At 35.6% G+C, this 26,448-nt stretch overlaps 1 protein-coding gene across 2 annotated transcripts; it reads right to left on the bottom strand.

The window, feature by feature from the left end:
* Positions 1 to 13,334: 13,334 nt before the first annotated feature.
* Positions 13,335 to 24,499, bottom strand: LOC124367355 (IQ and AAA domain-containing protein 1-like). Of its 2 annotated transcripts, none has more exons than XM_046824111.1 (13): positions 24,354 to 24,499; positions 22,793 to 22,945; positions 20,736 to 20,875; positions 20,389 to 20,549; positions 20,076 to 20,148; positions 19,171 to 19,335; positions 18,160 to 18,441; positions 17,813 to 18,063; positions 17,380 to 17,680; positions 16,106 to 16,350; positions 14,630 to 14,860; positions 14,341 to 14,547; positions 13,335 to 13,842 (listed from the first exon to the last, which is right to left on the bottom strand). In XM_046824111.1, exons 1-13 carry the CDS (start codon positions 24,497 to 24,499, stop codon positions 13,420 to 13,422), a joined length of 2,778 nt encoding a protein of 925 aa, XP_046680067.1. In that variant the 3' UTR covers positions 13,335 to 13,419. The 2 variants fall into 2 exon arrangements, with proteins under 2 accessions (XP_046680067.1, XP_046680076.1); XM_046824120.1 differs by having other exon boundaries at positions 13,615 to 13,802.
* Positions 24,500 to 26,448: the final 1,949 nt, after the last annotated feature.

The following is a 26,448-nucleotide window of genomic DNA, read 5'->3' as shown; positions in this document are numbered from 1 at the left end:
GACAATCCTATCAAACTCTTGTGAAATATATAATACACTCAGTCGTATAGAACATCGCTAGTGGGCTTTTATAAGACATGATGCATTTTTTCCTAACGTATTTTTATTTGTGTAAGTATCATTTTAGTAATAAATAATTTAATTTTTGTGTGAAAATATATAAATTAAAAAGAAACAAAGTAGTTTATTGTTTCTGCATTATTTTTGTGTTTTATCATAAACATTCATGCATATTTTAGGGGTCTCTTACAAACCGTGCCCGAACAAGTGCAATATGAACGGGCGCTCCTTACAGATCCAATGAAGCGATTCCCAAACGGATTTAAAATTCGAAACGGACCGAGAAGCTGATCGGGCGAGCACCCAGACCGAACACCGCTCGAGGGGGACACGCAAGGGTCAGCTGGGCAGAAGAAGCGGCAACCACCCGCATGCGCACCGTCTCTCTCGCACTTATGTGTGTTCGTCTCTCCCATGGGCACCCATAGCTCCCTCGGCGCCGCAGGCTCCCCGCTCACAATCAACATCTCAGGCGAGTTTCGGTCAAGATTGTAATAGTCTGGTAGAGTAATGCACCCCGCCACACACTTTCTAAACCGGTTAACTCCACCACTCTCCTTGGCGTGGCTTTGTCTTAACAATCCTCCTTGATGGGTCGCCCGCACAGGTACCAGAGAGAGTGAGCGTTGGGTGCCAAACACGGAGATCATTGCAAAGGGCATGGGAATCTTTACATAGTTACCAAATAAGACGCGAACACCCTCCCCAAGAACTTTGGTTATGAATGCAAGGCAACTAACTATTTAGGATGGACGAACCTCTTTCAGTTCATGTTACTTATGTTTTTCATATAAGACGTCATATGTGCTTTATCTTATTTGTTATTGTTATGTTTAAATGTTTCTTTATGTTGGTCTCTAAGATCGTACTGAATTAAAAAATATAGCCTATAGTTCAATTACATAAATGAAAAATATATTAGTTTTCCCAACATAAATGATTATTAGGGTGTTTAGGTCTTAATAAAGGAGGATCGACAATTTTTTCGGGACATACGTGAATGTTTGGTGGGGCTGACCAAGGCTTTTGGAAAAGATCTTCGCGAGACTTGAATAGAAATAATTTAATATATACCGTATGTACAACAGATAGAAATTAAGGTGCATTACGTCGAGTTAAATGTGACGCTGTAATTGACTTTACGGATAAATAACATACAGTTACGGTTTTGTCCATTGACATCGATTAGCTGGTTTAACAAAATTGGTTTGTTTAGAACACAATGTGTGTATTTAAAAACTTCCAAAAATTGTTGTAATCAACTATGCAGTTTCTGTAGCTAGCGAATCTAACATTAAGGTATTTTAGTGAGTCGCTTAAAAATGACTCAAAGTTGAAGCCGAAGATCTAAGGGAAATATACATTTAAATGAAACATTTAATTTTTAACATTTAAATGAATGAGTAAAATGTTCTACGAAGAAACGAGATTTTATTTGCGTCTATTAAAAGCGGTTCTGTTGCATAGATGGGTTTTATATACTCAATCATAAGCTTGTAAGAATTATATAAAAGTTATGAAAAATATTTTCATATTTTACTTGACACACCTTAAGGGGGTTCGGGTGTCGCTATCTCCGCTATGTTAATTTTATTAATTTTAAGATACCTTTTCAAAATAACTATAAGAGATATCAAAATGATTTTTGTTTTGCCTTATTTATGACGGTTTTAGCTATATTTTAAGCTAAGGAAATTTTGAAATCATAAAAAAACAAATTTATAATAATTTTTTAAAAATTATAGATATTTTTTCAGTTTTTTTCTGAATATTTTATTTATTTTCTCAAAAACTGAAATTGATATTAAAAATTCCTTAGCTTAAATCATAGAGCTGTTTAAGCTGTACAAAATAAAAAGAAATCATTAAGATATTTCAAGCGGATCCCGAGAAAAAGGTATTTTTTGTCTAAAAAAAATACAACTTTCGAAAAACGACAGATGAAAATAGGTACGTAAAGTATACAATCAAAATGCTTACTTTAATGCATTCCTGCTCCATATGAGGGGTTGTCTGGATCTTCTTCCATCTCATACTGGTCTTATAGTCTCTTTTTCAGCATTGACCTCTTTTAGCGGCACTTTTTTCAATTTCTTGAATCGCTTTGTCTGCTTTTTGAACCCGTAACTCATCAATGCGTTTCATTCGTTTTGCACAGTTTGCCCCCGGACGAATACCCAACCTATCAAGCACTTGGCATCTAACAATATTTCCCTCATTATAGGTACCTATAGCATCAAACACTCCTAACTCCAATGTATTTCTCAAGACAAATGTTGACTTAGGCAGACGAGACCATATAACACTGTTCAATGATTCACTCGCATTTTGGGTACCGCCATGCAAACATTTCCGAAGTAATTCAGGGTTGGCCAAATCTTTAAATATAGGCTTAATTTTAGTCATACTCTATATTTAAAGATTAAACAAGGTATAAATGGAGTGCAATATGCACTATAACAATAGTAAAATACTCTGGCATGTTCAACAACCACGACACGAGAAAATAACAAGTACTAGGGTTATTTCAAAAATTCATAAGTCAAAAACTATTGCTCGGATTGAAATAATTTTTTTACCATGTTAAACAGAAAAAAACAAGTAATTATAAAAAAAATAAAACTGAAAATGCTTATTTTTGGCAATTTTGGTCACCTGACTCCCCAACCCTTTTAACAAATGTTCATGACTGAGATAGATTTGTCTATAATTGAACGTGACAGCAGATTCCAGCCCATTCACGACATATTGCAGGGAATAATATTGAAAAAAATGTTCTATATTAACGGTACAATCGCTTGTAACGTGTGGACCGAACGAAAAAAGGATTTGTACTGACCCAGTGATTTAAAATATTTTCCTTGTGCACAGTAACGTAAAACTTGCGTTAACGGGTAACTAAGATCACTGGGACTCTGGGAACCATGATTACCTCTGGAAAAGTGTCGGAATTCTTTTTCCGAGACCTTTTTATCCGCTCATGAATGCTTCTTATAATTAACAGGCAAAACAAGAGTTTAAAGAAGTGGATTTCCTACACAATAAAATAAAAGTGGTAGCGAAATTTATCTTCGTTGACGCTGAATATTCAATTAGTCTACTCATTATAAAGGTTCCAAATGAAAATGAATCTTACTTTTGTGTTGATGCTGATGCTAGGGGGTCCTACTGTTTTACTTGGAGTACGAACCACAAAAATTCCGACCTTAACTAGTTGTTTAGCTGATCATGAGTATTGTGATCAGCTACGTGGAATAATAAATTTGGTACATTTCGGGATTGTATTTGAGTAAGATATTAAGAACATTTTCATCCACAGCCAGACAAAACATAGTAAGGTAGTGCTGAGCCCAGGAATGAAGTTGATAGATAGACTTGTATGATGCCACAAATGTACCCCACCGACGGTCACAGCTGCAGTCCGGCAACATTTTAACGTGCCATCTGGGATATTTCCCTGGGTTCCGTATATATTTCCGCGCTCATTTCCAAATATTATGATGTTCATTATTGTCCGTAACGTCTTTTAACAAAATATTTACTGTCTTGTGAAAGGAGAAAAAGAAAATAATTGACACAATGTTTCACTTTGCCGAAAAGTGTATAAGAACTACATCTTGAATAACGGTAGCATAACATTGAAAAAATGTAATGAATGATGTCTTTTCCGTGTTCACATTAGATACATTCGATGAGAATAGTCAGTTATAATAAGGAAATTACTTATATTCAAAGCAACCCGGAAAATCTAATAACAAGATCCGGCTTATTTTTTTATATTTTGTGCGAAAATACAAATTTTTTTGAATTTCCGTTAAAGTAATTTTCGGTTCCGGTTCTCAGTTAGTAACAAACAGGTGGTAGGGGTTGTTGTTTATTAACCTAAAAATATCCAGTATAAATAGTTGGATAGTGATCATCTTTCAGGGCCAAAAAGTAAATGATAAATTGAGTGATTAATCTGTAAACTAGTTAATAAATTGCATTGTAAATAGAATATCTAAACTGTACGTCTCACTGAGTTTAGTACCGAGCAGAATTCGCTTGCTTTTTCGCTGGTGTTATGTCCTATAAATGTTAGTTTCTAGGTCTGGCTATAGGATTGCACTGTCAACAGTTGTTCTAATGCATTTTCTTTGTGATTTTATAGTAAATACAATCTTAGACTAATCCACCATCAACATTACCATGACTATACAGTCCACTCACTCTTTTCAGGACATTATCCATCCACGTCTTGAAGTTGGCTGTAAACAGTATAGAAGTTTTCAATTGTGACGTTGTACTCGGTCGCATGTATGGGCGTGCGTGTGTGTGTAGAAGCGTCAGGCGCGTATTACAGCTCGTAAATGACACAGAGTCGACAGGTCCATTTAATACTCACATTTATGGCCTTGTTAAAACCCGATAGAAAGATGTGAAGTCAATTTACCGGTCGCCGGTTGGCCGCTAATTCTCCTCAATGCGATCTCTGCTTCGGCGCTGGCTGTAAACTTTCTGGCCAACATTGAGATACGATAAGGAGAATTTCGATTGTCCTGCAAGGCAGCAAATTCACTGCTTTATCTTTTGTCTGTGACTCAGAGATAAGACTGGTTTTCAAGAACACGACTGGTTTTCAAGAACACGTTATTTTACTATCAGTTGCAAACACTATTAATGCTGTTTCTCTGGTCCATGAACGGATAATTAGAGTAACTAGCAACGTAAATATTTTAATTATGGAAATACAATCTTTGGGAATGTTTTACAGCCAGATAAACCAAGTCCAATTTCACGTCTCTCTCAGATTTGTAGCTATGATCAGTGAAAAGAATTCACTTGTGTTACGCTATACCCCGATCATGATAACACTAGGTATGGTCGTCAGATCGCGCAGTGAACAGTGGTTCCATTAAGACTTCTGTAACTTTTACTTTTTGTGATTTTACAATACGTTATCATCGCTATTTTGATTGGTAACTTGTACAGATGTGAATGAAACACGTTGAGTTCGGTGTAAAAGTTTGTGTTATGTTAAGTACTGTTATAACTTTACTACGTAATGCGATCCAAACACAAACTCAAATGAGTAACAAACATTAGTGTCCAGACTATTAAGCAAAACCTTAAGCGGAACTAATCCAGTCAAGTATTTTTCTTGGAAAACTGTACAGATTATTGTGATATTATTTTAATGGCATCTAATTAAAATTAATCCTTTGTACTTAAAAAAAACTTATGGTGATAAGTTCTAAATTCTGAGGTACTCTTAATACATCAACTTGTGTTTTCATTTTGATTAAATATTGTTTTCGCTAAAATGGGTAAAATTATATGTAATTTTCTTAATATTTTTTCTACTATTTTTACCAAACTATTTTTATAAACAGAGTAAAAAACCAATGATTTAGGAAACTTTAAGTAAGACTAGACTTAGATCGCGTGACGAGCGCGGTGCGGCGTCTAGTCTAACCGAGGGGGCGGCGCGGGCAGTACCCTCTAGACCTGTAATCAGAATGATACCAAATGAAGTGGTGTAGTGAGTGACCCCAGGACCCCGGTGGCGCCTAGGGTCTCTCTCTCGGCGTGGGATCTCCAACCCCACCCCCTACTCAGTTGCACGGCTTGCCCAACAAATAAACGGGACCGCGAGTAAATTATGAGCGTAAACCGACGATTAGGCAAAATTCGAGAGGCTAATCGGCCCAAAGCGGCATTCACCCCAGAGGAGCCTCTGCCCCGCCCGCACCCCACAGATCGCCGGGCGATATCGAGCCTCGGGCGAGACGCTTTCTTGTCCTAGGTTAAAGGGTTGATTTAAACCGACTGCCCAATTAGGTAAACAGAAATTTTCCAATCTTACATTTTGTTTTTGTATCCATTGCATTTTATATTTATCATCAAATATTTCATTTGGACTTTTGAAGTTATTGTTTTTGAGTAAATACTTAGGGGTGGAAATCATGATCCAGAAACCACGACAGTCCCAAATATTTACCTACCACTGACTACAGTGAAAGTAGACAGAGGAATACAATAGGTATTTTTCAATTTTGGAGCAAATCGAAAACCCCCTTGAAGATTTTTAATATTAGTAATTGAATGATGCATTGTCAATAAAATACGAAAAAGCTCACCGCTTCAACTCTAAAGCCCAAGTCAGTTTATAGCGTTGTAGTTGAACTTTGTACGAGCAGTTATACAACTTTATACACTGTCTCAATGATTTGATCGCACGATTGTCTTAATAAAACACATTAGAATGACAGTGCCTCATATTAGTGCTGATAGTTGGAAAGCTGGACGCAGGGATAAGTTACTTTCATGGGAAAGAAATTTTGTTTATGATTAATATTACAAGATGAAAATCACACATAACCAAACAGTGTAAGAAGGTTTTCCGCTAAGATTGGATCAAAATTGAAACAGTAAAGTGGAATATTCTACGGATTGATAAATCAAGGTGAATACATTTAGGAAGCCTTCCCCGCTGCATATGTGGGCTCACCGCCCGGGGACCTGATATTTTGATCAATACGGCCAAGACGCCTATTGGCTGCGCTGGGGGCGCCCGGCCCGGCGTCCCGACGCTCCTGGGGGCGGAACCCCATCGATCCACCAAAATGGCCGCCGGCGCGGCGCCAGCGTCCTCTCCCCTCCCGCAGAAAAGAGTTTGTTTAATCACCCCCGAACTTCCCTTACAACGGAGATTTTTCCCTCTCAGTGCAAGCCTGTTTATTAGACTTACTGTTCAGCGGCTAAAGTGGGCTGGTTGCGATTGCAATGGTTTGTTCCAAGAGTAGTCGTAACGATGTGTATATATTTATGACTTTTGGTTTAACGCTTTAACACTTTAATAGCACTCCAGTATAATACTTTAAACTGTACTATACAATTTTTTAGTTTCTAGTTATAAATAGCTGTTATATTTTGTAAACGACTTGTATTTTCCTGAATGCAGAAAATCAACTTTCAACCCTGTTTTGAAACAACCCGGAAATCATAAATTTAGCCCCTGTTACGGGGTTTTAACTGCACGCCTCAGAATGTAGACAAAAATACATTTAAACAACACGCTTTTCATCATACATTTTATTGTTACGGAAATTATTCCATTGAATGTAGTTCACGATATGTTGTTCTGTGAATAGTGATAAAACCCGGAAAAGGCAATGGAGGAAACTTGTATAAAATCACACATGACATTATTTTGGATCATTTAGGTCAACATCGCATAGTATATAGTGTTATAAATTTAGTTAGTTATAATCGTGAATTTGGTAGTTCACATAAAAGACCATGCAAAGCCTGACGTCTCACTTAGGTCAATGACGGACCCGTCAACAGAGTTCGCTAGTGATGCACTACATCTCGCTAGTGGTTCCTGATTTTGGCCGTCAGGTTGCGCTTCTAATAGCGTTCCAGCGAGACTTCTCTTTTATAGCTTTCTGTAGTTAACGTACACTTTTATACTCGCAACAGAAAGTGAACATATGAATGTCGGTGGTATGGGCATGACTTCACTAAGAGTTATGCTTTAAAGAGTAAATATATTCCAATACTTTAATATTAGATTAGGACGCGATTCAAGCTGCTGTGTGATTATACCTTATAAGAGAGATTTTTGACATACAGGTATTATTTGCAATAATGAAGTGCTCTGAAATTCGCCTTCATCACTTCTTTCAGCACCAAAATTTACTGGGATCAGCAGGAACGTTATACGAAAAAATTGCTTTTACAAGCACAAATGAAAGCTTACCATTTTTGGATCCATGTACAGTACAGTTTAACCTTGATGGGATATTAATCTACTAAATGAGTAAAATGCTCAGTTATGCTTAAGAATTACAATACTGTCTATAATAAAACTAATTTGTCTGATCTACATGGATGCACTGCTATCCAGATTCATGTCCTATAATCTTTTCAATTGTGAATAAACATCTTTTTTCCAATGTATCCAAATAATAAAAGGTTAAATAGTAATACAGATTTTCGTAAACAAAGCCGATTTAAGACTTATTACGTGGTAGACCAAGAATCTGTAACCACTAATGAAGGCACTAAAGTCTTATACAAGCTTATGAGCGATTGCATTCACATTCTACTCCCTGCTTCGGGAACTTGATCTGAAATCAAACTCTATTAAATAGTTATTAAATTGAACCATGACTTGTACTAGTGGTTAACTATTATTAATCTGTAACAATAATATAATAAATATACATTACTTTACAAATCTATAATTTTATTATAATCAAGGCATAAGGAAACTTGAACATACACAAAACTAAAAAAAAGATAACGAAACTTAAATAAAAGTTTGACATTGAGATTTAGTGCTATATACTTCGTAGCCATGTAAAGATTAAAAAGATTCTTGTTCATGGTAATCTCTTTAAATTGTGTATTAAACCAAAGTCAGGGGAAAACATTAATTTAAGAATAGTACACCAAAAGAGGACGCAAAGGAGGAGAAAAAAGGGAGAGGTTATGTAAGAGAATATAAACAGCACATGATAAGTTAATCATATGTTTTCGTAAGTAAACAACAATATTAATTGATTTTAACGTTGTATCTGAATATATACGATTGATTTAAACAAATAACTATCGATTTTTATAAATCCAGACTGTTTATTTAGTTCTTACCTTAATATTCTTAAAAATAACTTTAAATCACGACGTTTGATTGTTAATAGACATGTAAACTCAAAAGTATTCTTCGTTCATTGAGTTTAAAAGATCCAAAACAGTCGTTGGGCTGAGGAATATTTTATATTTTTACAACGTGCTACAGAGTCATAATATTGCACTCTGATTTTGTGGTGAATTAAAATAATTTATTTAGTAAATTATATGAATATTACATTGTGCTCTGAATTCATATATTTACAAAATAAGAAATCACTATAAAGGTAAGCCTGCCAAGGCATCTCTTCAAAATTATAATATAAGCTAATTCGTGCAGAACAAATCTGTATAAGCTGGTATAGGTTGAAAATTGCTTCGACAACATTTACACGTAAAACATGAAGAGCTGCAAAGACATGCGCAGTAGTTCAACGCTCCCAAGACTTAACAAGTACGCCAACAATAACACTACCATTACAAGCGTAGCCTGTTGTGATTTATAGCTTGTAATTACAAAGTAACCATCCACTGCAAGCTTATTGAAACTGTTGGGCTCCATGGATTCTGTCGTTGCAAAGATAATACAAAGAACGCCTAATAATACAACTTTTATCTATGACAATACAGTCTGTTTATGCAAAAAATAAACTTTAGACCTACTGAGAAACATCACATTATTTGAAGATTTCTATCAAGAATACAAACAAACATTATTAGTGGCAGATATATAACAGTGATGTGTCACTTGTTTTCTCAGATTTATCATTTTCGAGATATACTGCTAAAACTTAGGTTTCACTGACGCTCAGCTAAAGCCCACTGAGAGACATACTCCATCACCAAACCCTTCTTGCTTATGAAGAAATGAAGTACGCAAAATGTAAAGCAATTCAATTTGTTATCATATGCTATCCTGCAGGTGGTAAACACCCAGTTTAGATTGTGTAGCATAGGCGTACGCCTTCAATAAGCAAAAGTAATTAATTTCATGGTTACAAGGAATTGACAAGAAAAAATGGTCAAGCTGACGGAAATTAAACATTGTTTGCCACACTAAAATGGTGTAAAAATCGAAAAATCTAGTATAAAGAAAAATTCAATTTTATTCGCCTTTTCTATTCAAAATTGTTTCACTTTACCGACTATGGCTTGTACTCCCCTAATTTTGATTTTAAATACTCTTTTATCCCCTTATCTACTGCGATGGGGTGGATAACACCGTACTGTTATGACCGTACTATGGATGACCGTACTATGGATGACCAGACTATGGCCGGGAATGGATTCATCCAATTCGTTAGCGCGATATCCCCAAATCTCATTCCACTAAATGTTTCCTATGTACAAATAAAGCTTCATGAAAAGCAATTTTCTACTTTTGTGATGCGGTTATAAAACATTCTTACCACAGTATTATCTCACTGAACGAAATCAGTTGAAGCATTCTGACAGTTCTTTTGAATAAAAGTAGCAACTGAATTAACGGTAAGCGTTATTTTGAGCAGCAAGAGTATGTTCCATACACTAGTTGGCCATATCTAAGATAGTAAGACGTAGGGACAGACAGTTAGTTGTAGAAGTTTGAAATAATAGAACAACCTAGGCTTCTTTTAGTGAACGCAGATCAAAAACATATGGCAGCGTAAGTTAAATATATAAACTTGAAATTTATTATCTTTATGAGGGCAAGGTTAAATATTTTTTTAACTTTCCCAAATTTATACATAACATTCAGGTTTTAACTATAAAACGTCAAACTAGGTTCAAAGAAACGTAGTATTAGTGGCTGAAGCAGTAAACCCGATGTTTTAAAAATAATAATATATTTTGTGCTTCCACTATTTGTTTAACTAATTTGTTTACCTTTGATTGTGAATATGCTTAAGTAAACGTCACATAATTTACAAAACACATTATGCTATTTGGTAATGCATGGGATCTAGAATTATAAGTTTGTTTTGTTTTGAAATGATTAATACACATACATAAATAAACGATTGACAGAACATACGAGTAAATCATATAAAACACTTCAAATTCTTGTATAAATGATTTACTAGACAAATTGACACAATGTTGAACTATATGTTTTGGTTTATCTGCTCAGTGGTGAACAATTACAATATCCTAAACCACACTGATGTTGAATTAAAATAAAATCCAATAGAGAAGAACAGTTGAAATGAACATTTATGGATAAGTGCGAAAGGTTTGCCTCCTGATAAAGCTCGCAGCCAGGCCATCTGCTGTTTCACACGCCTCGCGCAGCGGCACTATAGCCCCCAGTCCCGACCGTTCGCTCGGACCGATAATTAATTTGTTCCGATGCTGAATAAATGTTTACTCTGATGTCAGCCAGGTCATTCGGTACTCAATAACTGTACATTGTATATTTGTTGTCTATGTTAGTAACTCTGAACCGTTATTTCAACACTAGTGTAAATTATTGTACTCTAGTTCTTTAAATAGCTGTTTTTCACCTTCTTTAACATTACAAAGGTTTCACTGTCTTTTCAAATATTGAACCAAAATATCCGATGATGTTTGATAAATTTTAATCCACTCTTCACTCCCAGCACCTAAAATTGTTGCCAGTTTTACGTCTAGGAAGAAATACTGGTCCTCCTCCGTAGACTAATGGTTATAGCTTCGGCTCTCTAACCGAGAGATCACGGGTTTAAATCCCGGGGCGGTCCAATCATGTACTTATAAATAAAAACCAGTGCACATCGAAGCCGGCATAGCTAAGACACTGAGGCTTAAATGAGATAAAAAAATACTGATCCGTCTCAACATCAGGGAACAGCTGGCGGTTAGATGCAATATGGAAACTCTGCTTCAAATGTCATCAAATTATTTTAGCGCAGACTGCTCTAGCTGAAACTCTGAAATGTTGCTGTTGTTGATGGGTGTTATTCTTTAGTTGACGATTTAGCCCCTCTTGTGGCAAATGATGGCAGTATTTTAAACCTGGGAATTAAAACATTGCTGTATCAGTAGGTGGTTAAAGGACATTGCAATTGTTTCTAAAGACATCTGTATTAAATTTCAACTTTTTGATACAACAATGTTGTAATTGTTGTACTGATGTAGGTTGTTGTTCAAGGACAATTTATAACATGTTTTCTTGATGAACCGAACAACTAATTTTAGTCGTTCATTCTTCCACACCTCACAAACTTGTAGTTGAGTACGTCGGAAGATAAACTATTTAGATATGTATATATTACTGTCAGTGAATCCAGATTTTTAGTTAGGAGAACCGTGCCCTATTAATTAGTGTTTCAAATATAATAAACTAACTATACATAGTGAACAAGTGTAATAAGAATAAATTAAAATCAAAAATATGTGAATAGCAAAATACAGGGTCTCCAAAAAAGAAGCACGGGATTTTGAACATGTTATGTTTAAGGCTCCTTGTGATTTTCAATGTAGTGATTGAATTAAGAAAAGCCCTATATTTTTATCATACTGTATCAACGAACCAAAATATAATAACATTTACACATCGAAGTTATTTAGTAAAATAACTTCAAGTTTAATATCGGTTAATATAAGCCTAAATGCTGTAAAATCGATTTTAATCACTAACCAAATGCAACTCCCTCTGATAAATTTCTAATGGTTGTACAAACCAAATGAGGTGCGTCTCTAAGATTCACATTTGTGAGTCGGCACTGGAATAATCCTAATCCTAACGCATGTAAGGTAAATTTGAAAAAGGTTATTTATCAAAGTTAAATTTATGTCTATACATTAAGAATGTTGTATTATTTGTAAACACATGTACAATAAAAAGGAAAGGAATTATAAAACTATACTATTATCTATAAATTTATTAGGAACTCCTATTATTATATTTTCAATGACACTATTGTTCTATCACCTAGTTTATACCCTTAAGTTATTTTCATAAATATCTCTCAATTAAAATATCTAGCTTTATTTGACATGATTATTATCATCCAAATTTTGGTCAGGTTTTTAGAAACAGAACTTCACTAGCAGTGTAATGATTTGATAAGGGATACAAGAAATGTAAATTAGCCGGAACTGTACAATCCACTCAGTGCTCTGCGCCGGTATCTTGGAGTGCCCTCGACACTGTGCCGGGGGCGGAACCAATCAAGGGTGGGAATTACCACCTGGCCCTACAGGAATTGGCAGCCCTGTTCTCCTCACCTGTGTCAACCTGACTAGACTCCGGTCAACCACTTAAGGCTACCACCACAGCTTCCCGAAAGTGCTATTTTGCTCTTAAGTGAGTGATTTCACAACGTAATTAATTAGCCCCGAAACAACATGGATAAAAAGTGAAAGGTTGAGTATTAGATTTATATCAAACTTGACAAAGTGCTCTCCTAGAAGTAAACTCTTAAAAACATCCCTGTAGTAGTATAATACAAATACATTTAAAAATATCATTTATACAAAAACATATTTTCCCACCTATTGTTGTTAAATAATATTTATAAAATTTTAATTTATTCATCCACACAACTATTGCGTTTTAATATTTTAATTGCATTCTGTAAGATTCTAGCAGCAATCTTTGGGGACATACTTACAAAAATATTCCCTTATTATTTTAAAAGAAAAGGTGGTAGGAACCCTATAACTTATTTGTGGATATAAAAATAAAATCTTACAAATTTTCAAAAAGCAAACAAACACATACTTTTTTACTGAACAAAAACTAAATTACCAGAAGACAAATTGTTACACATAATTTGAGCACTATTTCTTTTTCTTCTTTTGTTCATTCTTCTTCGCCTCGATTGCCGCCAGTCTTTCTCTGAATTCCGCATCCGCTTTAGTCTTCTCGGCCCGGGTTTTGGCCAAGGGGTAGGTCGACTCGTACCATTCTAACAATTTCTTCGTCTGCTCCTCCGATATGGGTGGGATCTTAAGTAGCACGTCCAGCAACTCCTGAGGGTCTAGGGGTCGGTTCCTGAGGGCTATCACTCTCTCTGCCGTCAGCACCTCCTGTAGCACTTGGGTTATCGTGGGTAGTGGATATCCCTGCGCGCACCAGGCCAGTGGCGAGTATAGGAAATCCCTCTCTACTCCATGGTACTTCATCAACTGGGAATGCCAGTAAGCGGCCGAGATGCTCTGATCTGGAGGCAGCATTGGGATTATTTTGTTGTATGTCTTCACCTAGAACATAACATTTAAAGGTATCTTGACCTTCATACAGCGTTGTTTTTTTTTAAACAATAAAGAGCTTCAAGTTAATTTAAAACAATTATGTACATATAAATGACACTGAACGTATAACATATAGTAGTTTTTTTATGATTTCACAGGAAGATAGGTTGTTTATTCCTCCAAAAGTTGTAGTCCCTTTCCTTAAATAATGTCCTCGCCCATCTAGGGCATTCCAAAGTGGCTGAAACTAAAGGCTTTTTAATTGTAAAGATAATTAAAACTGTGCTATACATTTTTAACACATTCAAGGTGGTAAGAGTGCATTAGTAAATCAGTGAAGAGTCACTGTTAGACATATATTTCTTTATGGCATGGCGGTAAAGTATGGCTTTTTTTACAAGTGCTCGAACATTCCTAGTGAAAAGAGTTACATTTTGTGTTATTGACAAATATGAAAATTAAATTATGTAGTGAAATATAGCGAAATAATGTTGTTTTACAACTTACCAAGGAGTTTGCTTGGCCCATCCATGGGTTCTCGGCGGTCGCAAGGAAGAGCACCTGGTCGTCTGGAGTCACCGCTTTCACCATCTTGGGCAATTGCTTTTTCAACAGTTTCGGATTGTCGTCTTTCTCCGTTTTCGGCACTTTTTTGTAGAAGGGTTTCTCTCCACCGTCCAGAAATATCACGGAGGGTTGGAGGATTCTGGACATCTAAACAAATTCAAATTATTTGATTGTTTTGTGATCAGCGTAATGCTAAACCATACAATTGCAGATGTAACAGTGTTGCTACCTTTGTGACAAGATGAACGAGCATATTGAGACCCTTCTTTCCGGGATATTTGCCGGCCGTATTGGTCGGGCTGAGATCGAAGAGGACGGAACCGGTCTCGGCGACCACGGCATCCACGAGTGTCCGCTTGCCGCAGTCCGGGTAGCCTGCCAACAGCACGGAGCGGACAAGGGGCGCTGAGCGGTGGACCGTGGCAGACCCCAGCGGCAGAATACAGTACTCCTTCACAACCTGAGCAGCAGAGAGCACCTGATGAGTGGGCTAGTAAGTGAATCATCGAGAAACAATTGTGTTTGGGCTTGAGGAATTGTTCGTTTTCACGTATCATTGTCACTCCGGTACGTCCGCAATCCATTCCTATTACAAAAATTATTAAATATTTGTCATATTTCAGTGTTTTAAAATTGGTTACCGCACATGATTAGAATGCGGTCTTCAAAAATTCTTTTAAAACCAACCGTGCTATCCAACTTCACAAAAACGACCAATCAGAACACTATTGTGGAAGCAGCATATTTTAATCGAACATTGGGTTCAGGATCGTTAGGATTAATACTGAGCACGTCAGAGCTAAGGCCTATAGCTACAAGCTACTCACTACAATCAGACCAGCATTTTACGATTAATTAGTAAATTTTTAAGTACCAATTAATATTTTTATGAACACCGTGCGTCATTATAAATTATTAAATCCGTCACTACTCAAGGCACTGTTCTTGTAAGACAGTTCCAGTAGGTCATACAGCATTTTTAAGTAAACATTCAACAATTTTTAACAACATTCAATACAACAGGTTTTCTGAAATGTGTAAAATTCACGATTTATTTCGGTTTATATTCGTACATCGTTGATTGTTTACAGTTATATTGATACACAAAGTACGTACAAACTTCATTGCACTTTACACATTTTCTCGTATATCAATAGAATTAGCCACTCATGTGCCAGATTGCGTACTTAAGTTACTGCTTATAGTTTGTTGTATTATGATAAAAATATTTTTATAATTTTATTCATTAAAAATAAAAAGAGGACAGTAGAATAATGTTATTATGTATTCATTGATTTTAAATAAAGAATTATAGAGATTTACAATAACAGTATTAAATTTCTACTTATACTTCTGGAGACACTAATGGAAAAAGAAATAAAACCAAGGTTTACGCGTACTAAACAATGTGCACCTTTTACTCAAAGTACTCTGTTATTTACGGGTAAAATCAAACGAGGAGAGTACTTTCCAATCCTACTCTGTTACGTGAATTAGTATACAATTTGTTAAGGTATCATTATTATTAAATAGTGCATTTATAGAAATATAATTTGATGGTTTCATACAAACGCAATACACGCAATGGTGGTATGTACAAAACTGAGCTTCCTTTTAATATAGATAATAGGGTGTGGTGAAAATGCCAACTACAGTTGTGTACAAGAAAATTATCCAAGCCACAAGTACTACTTTAAATACTTACCTGTTTCACGTCCCAGAGATTTGGCGGGGGATTCTGCCACCACGGATCTCTTCTGAGATCGTAACTGTTCCAAGACGGTTGACAAAAGAAGGTATCTATACTGACATCCTGTGTCTTCTTGATAATTCCGTTTTCCACCAACTCCTTGAATAAGGACTCCGTAGTCCTATCTGCAGTTGGATCCTTCTTTCCTTTCTTGCCTCTAGGCCTTTTCTTCTTCTTTTTGTCCCCTTTTGTCTTCTTACCTGTTAACACAAATAGAAGATCGCAGTGGTCGAAAGGTTCCAAAATTTGTTATAGTTTTTCAGCGTGCATAGGACTTGTCCTAAAATAATAAACATTCACATCAAAACAATAACAGTTAATAAACCACTATGCTAATGATATTCCCAATTAGTTAAAAATAACACGATATCTTGCCTAATTTTATCAACACCGTAGAGAATTGATTTAACACTCCTAGAACTATTGCAAAACTTCTCCTAGGAAACAAAAACAACGTGTTTTGGAGAATTACATTAAAATTGAAATTTGTACACAAAGAAATGATAGCCTGTGCGGAATAAGATTCTCAAAAACGTTCTTAATATTTGTAATGTTGCAGCTTTGTCAAAGTTTCATGTAGGTTCCTATAGTTTTAGTTATATTTTTATATAAAACTAAAATATTTCTTCAAATATTTTAAACAGACTTTACGTATATCATTAAAAAATTAATGGTTTAACTAAACTCGCTAAAGTAATATTTTTACCTTTTGAATCAAATCAGTTTTCTTTTTAATAACGACTATGTATTTAATTTTAAAAAAATCTTAGGATGAAAGCCGCATGACAAATAAATAAATAAAATGTAGTATTGTGTACTTTAGCTAGTCAAATATTTCTATCACATTTTCAGATCCAGGAGTCTATGTTAATCTAGAACAAGCTTAAATGCCTTGATCAGCGATACTCAAGTGGTGCTAAGAGAGTTAAATTCCACATCTTAGGAATAGCATTATTGGAGAAATGTAGTCTTTGGTAGCGAACATGTAATATGTCAATAGTATACAAATGTAGTATACAGTAGTAACACTTTACACATAACCCTGTCGTACTATTGTATTGTTGAAGAGTTTCAAAACAACTTATTGAAAACAACTTCTCCAAAAAGTAATATATTAAGAAAACAAATATTGTATTTTTATTAACACAATATCGCTTGTGTTTGCAGAGATATTAAAAGATGTAAAGCTAACTTATTAAAAATCGCTCACTGATATCTTTACCACATACCTCTATCTCTGTCCAGAGCCGCCTGGAGTTTCTCTATCTCCAGTCTCATCAGCTCATCCACCACCTCCCTCAACTCCAAGTGCCTTTCGTGAGTCATAGAAATGTGGGGCAAGTCTTGTCGGTGGCGCTGTGTAGGGTTCCACTCAAGGTCCTCGTAATCTTTCCACTTGAAACTCGACTCTATCAAATGTCTGTCAAAGGGCTCCAGGAGATCCGTAGGGGTCGGAACTGCTCCGCGCTTCAGCTTCTCTTCCAGTTCCTTCTGTTCCGCCTCTTTTTGCAGTCTTTTCTTCTCCTTCTCCTACATAATAATTAATTGCAATAATCATAAAAGTTCTCTCTGAAGTTCCTAAACCTAATTAGGATAGATTAAAATAATTTTGTATCAAAAAGAGCACTTATTACACGTCTATTGAATGTTCCCCATCCTTACCTCCTCCTTTAACTCTTTCAGCTGCTGCTTGTTGAGCTTCTCTTTCTTCTGATTTTTGTTACCACCCTTACCCTTGGCAAGTCGAGCGGCCGTGTGCGCTAGCTCGTAGAGGGCTGGTGCAATCCAGAAGTTGGCCACAATGATAGCGGAACCCCCAATCATGCCTGGTGGCAGTCCAGGAACCAATATTTTTGAGGTTGGTACTGCTGTCACCTTCGTTTCTAACCTCTTGATAAACTCGCTTGGCGTGTCTAATAGTATAAAAAGAAACATTATTACTCCATAACATAGTGGTTAGATCCTTAAATAATATTGCAGAGTAATATTTTACAGAAACAAAAACTCACCTTTGGGGAAACCTAGAAGTTCTTCTGGTTCCGGTACTAGAGTGGGCTCAGGGAACTCTGGTAGCTCTCCGATCTTGCGGTACCAGTCTTCGATGTACCATCTGAGATGGTCTGCGATAGCATCTTTCACATCCTGGTCACCACGAAGAACTTTCTCTTTAAGCACCACCATATCACGAGCATGTTCTTCGTCCGCAGCAAGCGTTTTGAGGTAACGTTCCTCCTCCACTTCTCTGGCATAGTCCTCTTCATCGTGAGGCCGCCAGCTGGGCGTCAACTCACCTTTGGAAAAGTAAAATAACGTACAAACACATACGTAGTAAGTTGGTGAAAAGACTTGTGGTATGTTTTTGAAACTGTCTGACAAATAAACAGCAACTCTCTTCGGTTAGCTATTACAAGCCTCGAAAATTATTAAAGAACTAAGTTTAAACAAATTGTAAGTGTGGAAATTTGCTGTTTCTGAAAATGAATTTTCTAAAAAAGACTATCATGTTTGTCTTAAAAATATAAATTTTTAATAAGAATAGTATAATTAGTCAATACTACAGTATGATGATGTCATTTGCAAATAATTATCGATTCACAGCCAAACAAACTTAATATCCTGTTGTTTTACTAATATTATATTCTATGGTGTTATACATTCAAAACGAATATGACCACTAGGTTGCGTTCATCAGTCACCTCTACTTTGTAAGAAATTATATCAGATTAATTGCGCTTTCTTAATTTAAATGATAGGAAATGCTGGAAATGAATACAAAAATGCCAATAGTTAATATACATTAAATTTATATTCTTATCAACACAACAGTAAAGCGTTATAATAATTCGATAATAGTACAAATAACAATCATAAGTGTTACATTTAGAGAAATTTATAAATATTTTTAGATAGATTCGACTGTAGATTAAGAGGTCGCTAAGGCTAGGTTTTTATAAATTATGAATGTGTATGAGGTTCCGCAATGCCGATATCCAGTCAGTTAAAACAGTCTGCAAACTCACCCATCAAAAGCCTTCCCTCAGTGAGATGATGCAACTGCTTGTGCCTTAATGCGTACCCTCGCCAGAATCTTTGAATGAGAATCACTGACCTCTCCTGGACATCCTCAGGGATAGGCTTGAAAATCTGCCACGCAATCTCGTGCTGAATACGCTGCTTTTCTTTCACTGCAACCAATATTAGTAATGAAACTTGACATGCTTTTGTTTTAATCGTACAAGAGTATATTGAACATTATATTACAATATTACTATATCTGACTTTACACATACACACAAGATGTAAACTTCATGACTTCACTGTATTAAAAGCCGTACGAAACTTACATTTGTGTGTATTTAGACGTGCCACTCGAGCTCGTTCATGTCTTTGATCAAAAGAATATTGACATTATATTACTATATCTGACTTTACACATACACACAAGATGCCACTGTATTAAAAGCCGAGCGTGCCACTCGAGCTCGTTCATGTCTTTGGATCAAAAGAATATTGAACATTATATTACAATATTACTATATCTGACTTTACACATACACACAAGATGTAAACTTCATGACTTCACTGTATTAAAAGCCGTACGAAACTTACATTTGTGTGTATTTAGACGTGCCACTCGAGCTCGTTCATGTCTTTGGATCAAAAGAATATTGAACATTATATTACAATATTACTATATCTGACTTTACACATACACACAAGATGTAAACTTCATGACTTCACTGTATTAAAAGCCGTACGAGACTTACATTTGTGTGTATTTAGACGTGCCACTCGAGCTCGTTCATGTCTTTGGATCAAAAGAATATTGAACATTATATTACAATATTACTATATCTGACTTTACACATACACACAAGATGTAAACTTCATGACTTCACTGTATTAAAAGCCGTACGAGACTTACATTTGTGTGTATTTAGACGTGCCACTCGAGCTCGTTCATGTCTTTGGATCAAAAGAATCGTAGCTTTGAAAATCTGCAAAACCACACAAGAAACATATTAAATTTACGTGTGTGTAAATCAATCTTAACTTGTTTAGATAGATTTTCAAGTATAAATCACTTAACAGAATTCAAATAATATTAAAACTGAAATTTAACTATGGAAGTAATGTTGTCAAATTGGACTAATAAGGTATTTAGGTAGGTTAATTAATACATTATGATTATTAGTTCCAATTTATTCAATATCGCAATAATTGTGTCTTCTCCATACCTTTTCTGATTCAGTAAGTTCAACTTTTTTGAACAATGATGGCCATTTGGGATTAGGACCAGGTTTATTCATAGGCTCTTCCTTTTCCTTCCCCTCATCTTTATCATCGACCTCTTTTGGAGTTTCTCCTTCTTCTGCATCTTCAGTAGGTGATGGAGTTGCTGAAAGCAGGGCACTCTATTAGGATTTGATGACAAAAAATATAATAAATTGTAAATTAAATTCGAGTTTTTAGTAATCTTTTATTTATGAAATATATATATTTAATTTATATATATATATATATATATATCCTACTCTCGGTCCTACTTTAATTAGTGCTGGTGTTGAAACCCAATTTGACTCACCTAGTTCCTCTAGAATGCGATCTATGTCAGTGTTGACTTGTTGGATCTTAGCGGCTCGCTCTCGCCTATAGAATCGGGGCACCTGTATCTCTACATCATATGGGGTCAACTTCAGGTCGACTAGAGCCCCGTCTATGTAACTAAAGATCAGGATGATGAGTATCATTAAAGAATGTTATTGATATGATATTATAAGACTATAACGAGAAGATTTATTTTATAGCGGGGTAAACAAGAAATTTAGTTACTGTGTCATGTGTGAAAATGTTATATGATTGTACTCAGTTTGTTTAAACATGTATGTATTGTTGTATGTTTAAACATGTACTGCGATTGTCTCGTTGACTTCATAGTTACACATGAAACTAATTTTAAAATGTGCGCTAAAGTTCAGCTTATATCCATGCAGTGATATTAACCATTATCTAACTGGTTTGTATGGAAATGTATTTAAATACAAAATTTCCAGTGTATTGTTCATATTATTCTTAAAATATTGTGAGGACAGGCAGATTGACAGAAATTAAATTTTTTAGCTCCTCGAACGCTATATGTTAAATAAAATATAAGTCTACTCCGCTAACATAATTGATAACGAGCGTATTGGTTGCACATTCTGTCCTGTTCCAACATGCATCTGGAGCAGTTTTCTTGTGCATTGTGAATCTGGAAGGAGAATAGTCTTTACAATATAGTTAACTCTTTAATTTTGCTAATCTTCACATTACAGCAATTAAAACTAAATAATAAGTGTGAAGGCTGAACAATAACCAAGACTGCTGCATTACCCCATGTTTTTAATTCTTACACAAATAAACTAGAAAACCTCACCTCGTATTTTCTTTCAAATTTTTATTTTATTTACGATATAGTAATGGTGTAAAACATATTCAGTTTATTGTGCAAAGGAAACATTTTAAAGAGCCTAAGTCTTAAAGTTCCGTTTTGGTTAATTGTTTTATGGTGAAAGAGACAGTATCATTGCACAACTGTTTAAAGTGCAATTTGCAAAGTGGATTAACTATTGACGGGACCATGTGCAAGAATTGCGAATTCAGTTGACCTGTCCTAGTTACTGACCTAAGTGAGATATCTAGATTTGAATTGTATGTGATAAAAAGATTCTGAAGCTGTGTAAATTATTTCATCAGAAAAAGACGCTACGAATGATGACATCTCCTTCCTCTGGAAATGTTTTTAAGTGCGAATCTCCAGATGTTATATACATTGTTTATTTAATTAAAAATATTACAAATTCATTTTGAATTACCAATTAATAAATGAGTAAATAAAGCTATTATTTTATTCCTGAATTGAAAAATTGTATTGCTATATCTTTTAAAGTGTATGATTATCGTGAGGGGATCAACTAGATCTGCACAAGAAAATAAGGAATTGTACAGTAAGACGTCTTGAAACCATATGGCAGGATATCATGGTGTTAGTGAACACTTCAGAGTAACAGATTCCTTGTCAGACCCTGCTAAAATGGTCTGAAACTTTCCCCTCGGCGCGGCGTGGCGGGTTGATGAGGAGAAGCTAACCAGGGTCAGCCGAGAACAGCTGGCCCACAACCTGAACGTGAGATATGGCTGTCAATTACCCGTGCACCTTCCTCATCTCGTAAATTCAGACTCGATCTTCTTAATTTCCAGGTCGGAATTGGGTTACTCTAAACATATGTCAAGTCGAAAATACTGCATCGCTGTAAATCAAAAACAAAATTGAAGTATAATCGAGTCATCTCGTTGTGATGCTGTACCGTTATCGATGCAGTAGAGAAATTTTAATTGTTAATGTAAAACACTGTAATGTTAACAGGCAAAAATGAATTGGACCAGTTTATTTAAAGTACTGAAAATAGTTTCGTCTACTAAAATGATAAACAATGTTTCATATGCACAAAGTTGTTCATTGAATGAACAATGTAGGGTTAAAATAAAGGACGTTAAAAAATAAGTGATTCAACCAAACTGAGCCCAGAGTTTATATTGTACCAAATACTTTAATCTGAAACCAACTATAAAATAACCAATGAGTACTTCATTGTGTCTTACTTGAAGTCCGAGACGTCCTGGTTGACCAACTCCCGTTTGACCTGCAGGAGTCGACTCAGCGTGGCCTCTAGGAGGGTTCGGATTGTGGCTCTCTTGTCGACGTGTACCATCTGGTCCAAGCAGATATTCAGCTTGTTGGCACACATTGAGTATCTAACGACAAGTCAGGGAACTGATAAAGTAGTGCTGTGAATAAATTTACTTTACTTTAATATTTTGATATCAAAGCCACCAAAACGTGCCACTTGTAACATCTGCTGCTAACACTACAGTTGAAATTAAGCATAAAATCCTGTAGTGTTAGGCCGTTGCATTCATACATTGTACTGATCTGTCTTTAGCTTTGGCTGCATACTGAGTCAGAAACTAAAGACATGTTTAGTAATACGAGAACTAGATATAAATACTGTCATCCCACAAATGTATGCTAAAATACATACATGCAATGCAAGAAAAAGTTGTAACACTATTTATTTACAAATCCGTGGGTAATGTCAACCAGAGTGAAGAACTTCTAGAGCAACATTAAGAGGTTAACATAAAACTTTATTCTCAAAAAATCTTATCTTAATGGAATATGAGGTAATAAGCAACTGAGTTTAAAATGGTGGCTCATATTTCTTAAGTAATTTATCGTTTGGACAGTAAGTATCTAATTTTTGTGTGGTTGATTTTCATTATTGACGATATAAAGTTTGAAATGTAATACAGAAAATATTGACAAAATGAAACAGAAACTTATAAAAACTAATATCTTGTCTATTCTTCATGTGTTAATCTCTAAAACAAACGATTATTACATACCCATTTTAGAAACATCGTTCTTTGAATTTTGTAAGACATACCAAAGATACCGTACCTATTTATCCTGTTTATGAATTTCCGACGATCATTTATTGTAATAATTAGCAGTTCATTTATATATAAAGAATGATTTGAGGGTGTTCTTTTTATTGTCTTAATCTTGCAAATTAAATTGTTGTTTAATATAACATTTTGTAACTCTATTCGATTGTGGTATGATATGAAATAGAGATGTTGTCTTATATCTGTTTGTTTACGATGTATAATTTTGAGAAGAATTTAAAATGACAGCCTCCACCAGTAACGTTCTTAGCTGGGAATTTCTGTCGTAACGAGATAGGTTCATACAACTTCTCGTGGTGTTGCAGCATCTCAGCTCTAACTAGCAAATTTTAATACGAATTTCGTTATTGATCAAAAAGATGTATAATAGCTGTATCAAAGCATGGTCATACATTTTAACAAAACTTTATAAATAATAACTTCTTAATTTAATTTTTAAAACGGATTCTAGAATATTGTCGCATGGTACTACATAGTATGTTTTCTTAGTATGCTAGTTAATGCATATTTTGTCTTACCTCAGTTAAGGGTATACTATTAAAGTTAAAAAACTTTATATTTTATTGGTTAAATTTTGACCATAATATTTCACCTCTGCAGACAAAGCTTAAGAAAATATTAAATTGCATAACGATAAAGATCTGAGAACCAAGTTAAGGAAAAGAGTATTAAAAGAATAAGTACTCTGACCTACCGGATATAATTCAAAGATGCGTCTCTATAAGCCCTTTGTCTGTCTTCGATAACATCTTCGTCAACGTACTCTTTGTCATCTTTCACCACCTGGACTAACTCCTTCTCCGCCTCTCTCCATATCCTCTCGTACCTTCGGTCAGACATTTCAGCGCCTCCTGAGCGCGCCCACCAGCTCCTTGATGTATGGGTCTAGCTGGTCGTCGGAACGGGACCAGTAACCGCCGGTAGTTGAGGGGCAAGTGCAGTTCTTCTCTTCCTGATTCCTTACTGCTCGCCGGAGCTTACTCTCGAACTTTACGAGGAACTCGCTGTTACTTTCGTGTGGTGAGAGGTGTGCAATGTCCTCTAAGATGTCCGTCACAGAGTCGTTGGTCTTGTCGGTGTTGAAGGTGGTCCTCGGGTGAATCCCTTCTTGTTCGCACCTCTTGAAGAATGTCTCACAGAGAATTTTCTCTTCCGTGGTCCTGGTAGAGGTGTAGTCTCTGAAATCCGTGTTGCGCTCCGGGAAGGAATACTTATCTAAAATTTTCTTAAGTTCTCTTCTTCTCCTCGCTGTTTCAGTCTCTTTGTTATCAACTGAGTAGATGTTTTTGTATATGCTGTCTAAGTGTTTCGCAACTTTCCTAGGATCCTTCTCTTCTGGAAGAGGCACGTAAACGTAGACTCCCTTTCCGTCTTTCACGATTGCCTTTTCCAAAATAGAATCGTTTTGTTTAGGTGTAATCACAAATTCAGATTTTAGTTTCTCGATGACTTCCTTTAGAGAATCTCTCTTCTTCGGGGGGAATTCGACGTCTGTGCTGGAGTTACAATGCCGGCTTGAGCAAACTTCTGGCTGTTTGCAACAAAATCGATTGAAACGTTTATTTTGATACTGAGTTTGTAAAACTGGATGTTGATTCAGAGTTGTTTTGTTGGGTGCACACCCGTCTCCATAATCTCCTCTGTAGCTTGTGTTAGGAATTCTCGATTCATCAGCAATGTCATGATACCTGTAAAAATTATCACTGTTTACAAAGTCCCTATAGCTGACAGGTTTTCTCTCGCCCAAGAAGTTATCGTGCTCCGATTTGGTTTCGAATTGGTAATTATAGTTCTGAGGTTCTCGGAAATGATGCTTAAACTGGTGGCGGTCTCCGTGAAGATAGAACTTCGGATCGTCTCTCAGATCGGTTGCTGACGAGTATAATTTATTTAACTTTGAGTGACGGTGTTTCTTATAGTTGTCTAAACTGTTTTTGACCCTGTGCCCTCTAGAATATTCTGGAGCGTAGTATCTGCTGGCGTGTAACTCTTCTTCTGGACTGTCGTCTGTTTCCTCTCTCTCACCGTATCTCAAGTTTCCGTGCTTGTCTTTGGTATGTTTCTCGTACTTTGGTATGGAAACCGTCGGATGTGGAAAATCTCTCCTTTCGTCTTCGTACAGAGAGTGCTTGTATATTCTGTATTCCTGTTCGGGAACGTGCTCCTGATTTCTTCTGTGCAAGACTGCTTGTTTAATCCTTCTTGGCTTTTGATGTACCTCTTCCGTCAAGTGCTCGTAGTGTTCGGCATGGTGCCGGTGTTTATGATTGGTCTTCTTTGGACGGGAAATTTTGGAATAAGTGTAAAACACATGAGATTTAAATATATAGAAGTGATTTGTACGATATAAGGATATGCACTATTAATTTGCTCTATACGCTTTCAGATTAACATGTAAACCTTAATCAACATTAATGTAAATGTAACCTATTAATTTTAAATCAAACCCAGGCTTAAATTTACGTCAGATTTGTAATGATTTGTTTACAAAATAAAATTATTTATTTACGTATTAATAGAATAATGCAAAAACATATGTCAAATATATCATCTGATTAATATCTTGGCTTATAATAATCAAGGTGAAGAGAGGTAACTTTCATTGTACGTGCAAGCACACAACTTGGCTTTTCTTTGAAACCCTCAAAGAATGTCTGATACGAAGAAATTAATCGACAATCTCGCTGTTTTATTAAGGGTCGAAACTATGGGATACCAAAAGGGTTCATGATTAATCTATGATTTTTCTCAGCTCATATGTTCTTAGCTTGATACATTGTAAACGAACC

The sequence above is a fragment of the Homalodisca vitripennis genome, chromosome 1, assembly GCF_021130785.1.
Source record: "Homalodisca vitripennis isolate AUS2020 chromosome 1, UT_GWSS_2.1, whole genome shotgun sequence".
Classification (NCBI taxonomy): Eukaryota; Metazoa; Arthropoda; class Insecta; order Hemiptera; family Cicadellidae; genus Homalodisca; species Homalodisca vitripennis.
This window is presented reverse-complemented; position numbering and strand designations above follow the sequence as displayed.